The sequence below is a fragment of the Priapulus caudatus genome, unplaced genomic scaffold (genome assembly GCF_000485595.1).
Source record: "Priapulus caudatus unplaced genomic scaffold, Priapulus_caudatus-5.0.1 Scaffold204, whole genome shotgun sequence".
In the NCBI taxonomy this organism is placed as follows: Eukaryota; Metazoa; Priapulida; class Priapulimorpha; order Priapulimorphida; family Priapulidae; genus Priapulus; species Priapulus caudatus.
In genome coordinates, this window is record NW_014577265.1 from 130,144 (window position 1) to 134,365 (window position 4,222).

Below are 4,222 nucleotides of genomic sequence, written 5' to 3' on the forward strand. Positions count from 1 at the left end.
GTATGTGAACACATTTGGGACTAACAGGGTTTACTAGAATCCCACCACTCCACCACAGAGTCACCGCAGTAGACGTTAGATGAGCGCTGTCGCTCCGCGGCACTTGTTTAGTTGTCCAATCGGGCAACTAGCCAAACGAATAACTTGTTCGACATAGACTTTCACTTGTCCTGAGCTTCATATTATAGCGCTTCACAATCCGCCATGAATAAAAAACAGCTTACAATAACCAGCCTATTTCTGATCGTGTCTGTGGAAGGCCCATCAGCTCAGGACATCCCCTTCCATGAGGCAGCAGAAGATGCCTGGGTAGCAATAAGGAAAAAGAAACTGGGAATTTAAAGATTTTATTACGAGATTTCTACTCAGTAACGGCACTCAATCCGAACAAAATATAGCGAAATATAGTTTCACCTTACATAGTATATTTATTTGCATTTTTCGCACATTGCTTTATAACATTTTACTGATTACATTCACACTAGTATACAAATTGAACAATGAAAAATGACTCATCACTCATGACTCTTGACTCGAACCAAATTATTTTGACATGTATAGATAATAATTTTTGTGTTAAAAATGCTCCAAAATAAGGCTCAGATTGCACCAGAGAGCATCTAAAACCCCTGGACCCTGGCCGCAAGTTCCCAGTTTTACATGTTTGAATTTTTAGGTTGTGGATCACCCTGCTGTACCAGCATGTAAATATTTGAGAGTGAAAGATACAAACACCGATTTAGCATACAGAAAAGATATCTAAACGTATATATGCAGAGTGCTTGCCTAATCATGCTTTTGTTTTCTTTTTTCTGCAGGTAGAAACTGCAATTATAAATATTGTAATTCAAGTAAGTGTCATTGCAAGCAATAGTTTTTGCACAAACTGCTCAACTGCAAAACTGCACAGACTGCTCACCATAAACTGAAAAATGGCCAGATCCAGGTCAAGTTCCAGAAGTTCAAGCAATAATTCAGCACGTGATTCGGATGATAGCAGATCTTCTGGCTCCAAGACCAGATCTCGGTCGCCTATTACATCTAGTGATGAACGACGCCGTGCTACCCGTTACACTGATAGTGACAGAAAATATAGAAAAAAGTCTCGATCGCCCACAGTCTCAAAAAAGAGTTTGCAGAGACATGGTAGAATGGACAATATGCAAAGGTCGTCGTCAGGGTCACAGTCACAAGTAAGGCCTAAATCACCAGATCGTTATGATCGCAGACACGAAGAATCAGGATCGAATCGCTATAGCAAAGAAGGTATGGGAAACCAAGGGCGATATTACAAAAGGCAAGAAGGCGATGGTGGTGTCGTCAATCAGCGCTATCCTTATCGGCCCAGCCATGGTGTTCAAGGTGACCACGAGGCTAGATACAATCCCGGCAGTAGGGAGCTGGACAGTCGTTCCAGCAACAGCTATCACCATTCTTCTGGAAAGCGACCGGATGTTGATCAACGAGACGAATTCATGATGTTGTAAGTACAAGTTGTTCAGTATACAATTATAAATGGTCTCTCAAGAATATATATCAGAAGTAGAGAATAGAAAAGAAATAGAACAGTTTCTGTAGCATGTATGAGATCAAGTTGGCAATTTGTCTTTATTCAATTGGTACGTGAATTAATCTATTAGGCCCCCTATTAGGCCATACTATATACAGGGTGCGAAACTAGCACCGGCCCACCAGTATATGCCGGTAAATAATTTGGAGGGCCAGTAACATTCAAATTGGCAAAACACCGACCTTCCGAGGCGGTGGTTTCAGCCGTGTTAGCGACTACAGGTCTACTTTTTAGCTCATCTGACATAGTCAGATGCAGCTTGTAGAATCGCATGAGCATGCGTCCGGCCGTGCGACATGCGAAGAGTAAGTGTTGGATAACCTTTTGACCCTCAAGAGGCGGGTTAAACATGGATTTCTTTACTGGTAAAGAAGAATGACTGCCGGTTTTCGCTAGTAGGAACTATACATTGAGCCTAGGATGTATGAGGCTATAATGTTCACAGATTGAAATTTCAAGAAAGCTAAATTGGTTGAATGAATTGTCGTTTTTTTGTTTATGCTCCTTAACATGTATAAATTCTATGGCATTCTGTATGTCAGTTTGTGTTTAGCATAGTAACGGAGCCACTGCCCAGTGCCAGCTAGCCAGTTGCCAGGCATTGCGTGTGGGTACTGTGTAGTTTTTGCCTGCGTGAATTAGTTACCAGGCTGGGCAGCTCTCTATTCAGCCTGTAGCTTGCGTAGTGTAAATGGCATTGGTGCTTACCTATTCTGTTCTGCAAAATATTTGTTACTACTACGACTACGATGGAAGCTTCCATCTTAATCTGAATGGACACGTTAAACGTGGTCCCATCGCGTGCAACATTCCATAACGTACCGCAACGATCATTCCTTGAAGAAGCGTTCCGCTGAATACCATCCTGTCTTTCCACTTGTCCGGCTGGGTATGTGAACATCATTTGGGACTAACAGGGTTTCACTAGAATCCCACCACTCCACCTCACAGCAGAGCGTCCATCCGCAGTAGACGTTTAGATGAGGCGCTTCCGCTCCGCTGTCACTGTTAGCTGCATCTGAATTAGTCAGATGCCAGCCTTTGAGATATCGCATGATCGTCCGCCGTCGTGCGTCTCGCGTCGTCCGTTGCGTCAACTAGTTGCACAAATTTTAACCCGCTCGAACGTACGGTCTACGATATTCGTGGACGGGGTGGGGTAATCCGAAAAACGGACTTTGGGATGTCGAAGCTGGGGGTCAAAGGTCGAAAGGGCAAGGTGTAAAAGGAAAGCGGGGATAAGCATTGCCCATCCTTAACTTAAGGATCAAAGAGGAAATCAGAAGTTGTGGGGCACAAATCTAAAACCCAGCTTCGAACCGTAGCTCGGAAATAGTCGTGGTAGTAGAATTCAGTAGGAAAACCCATCCACCTCGTGGCTGGAATTGCGGAGGTCAACAGGTCAAAGCAATGGGGCACAGGGCAGATTAGACATTTCTGAGGACACTGGTTCTGACCGGAGCGATTGAAAAAACTTTTTGTTTCAGGCGGGACCTATTCCATTTTTAATGGGTCTTGTATTGAAAGGACGCATCGAGAATTGCTTTCGTCATACCTGACGTGTGAAGAGTAAGTGTTGATAACGCTTTTAGACCCTCAAGAGGAGCGTGTTAAACAAGGATTGTTTACTGTTAACAAAAAGGACTGAACCTGTGTGCCATGTAGTTGGGACGTGAAGACTAAATTTCACAGTGAAATTCTGCATGCAAAACTTACTTGAACAACGTTTAACAACCTAAATCATATAGAACGGCAAGTCCTACCATGAGATTCTGTACCGTTGGGATACAATGTCAATTAGCACTATGTCAAACGTTGTTTGATTAAGGCCAACATAATATAGTCACTACCTCGCAGTGAGGTGCTGATAGGCATGGCTGATAGTACACAGCATGGGCTACAACGAGACTGTATCTCGCCCACACCTTCGATTTACTCGCTCCACTCGAGTAAGCAAGCCGAGAGGTGGAACCGGTACCAGTCTTACGTAAGACAATGGGCAATGTATGCACCGGTCCCATCTATCGGAACAAGTAGTGAGAAGAATACTTGGGTCCAGGATAGTCAATATGTAATATGCGCTCCGAAAAAGTGCAGAAAAATTACTTTCTTAACTATCTGTTAATCCAATCTTGATGTTAGTACATTGGCAGAATTGAATCGTCAAGCCCTCCCCAATGAAAATTGGCCAAGTTTGTAGCTGCCTGCATGGCTTTCTCCGTCGACATTTACAGTAGTGGGCAATGTCGGATATGGTTGAGCATGCGGGCTTGTGACGCTGCCGAGAGCTCCGATGGTTACTGCAGTACGAAAATGTGTGATTCAGATCCTCCCCGACATTTTAAGATCCGTACGTTATACGTGCGTTGCCCTACCTCTCCGGCGCCATCTTTGTCGAAAAGTTTTGGACGCCGTCGCGCGGAGTCAAATGCGAATTTCACAGTTCAATCGATGACGTAACTGATAACAGTACTGCGCGCGGGTGACTGTCTCTCTCTCTCTTCCTCTCTCTCTCGTTGCCTTCTCTCTCTCCTCGTACTTTCTCGTTCTCTCAGTCATGCCTCTCTTCGATTCTCCTACTCGTCGTCTTCTCCGTCTTCGTCATCGTCCTGCCTCCTCTCTCTCTCCTCTCTCCTCTCTCTCTCCAAATCA

General features: G+C 44.3%; 1 protein-coding gene across 3 annotated transcripts in view; it reads left to right on the top strand.

Moving 5' to 3' along the window:
• Positions 1-4,222, top strand: part of LOC106807265 (UPF0396 protein CG6066-like) — a 37,171-nt gene that overhangs the window by 11,455 nt on the left and 21,494 nt on the right. For all 3 annotated transcript variants that reach the window (XR_001393646.1, XM_014809560.1, XM_014809561.1), the window contains exon 2: positions 819-1,483. Coding sequence is in view for 2 of the 3 variants with exons in the window: in XM_014809560.1 (XP_014665046.1) it covers positions 933-1,483 (551 nt within the window). In the remaining variant the exon portion in view is untranslated. The remainder of the gene's footprint in view (positions 1-818; positions 1,484-4,222) is intronic.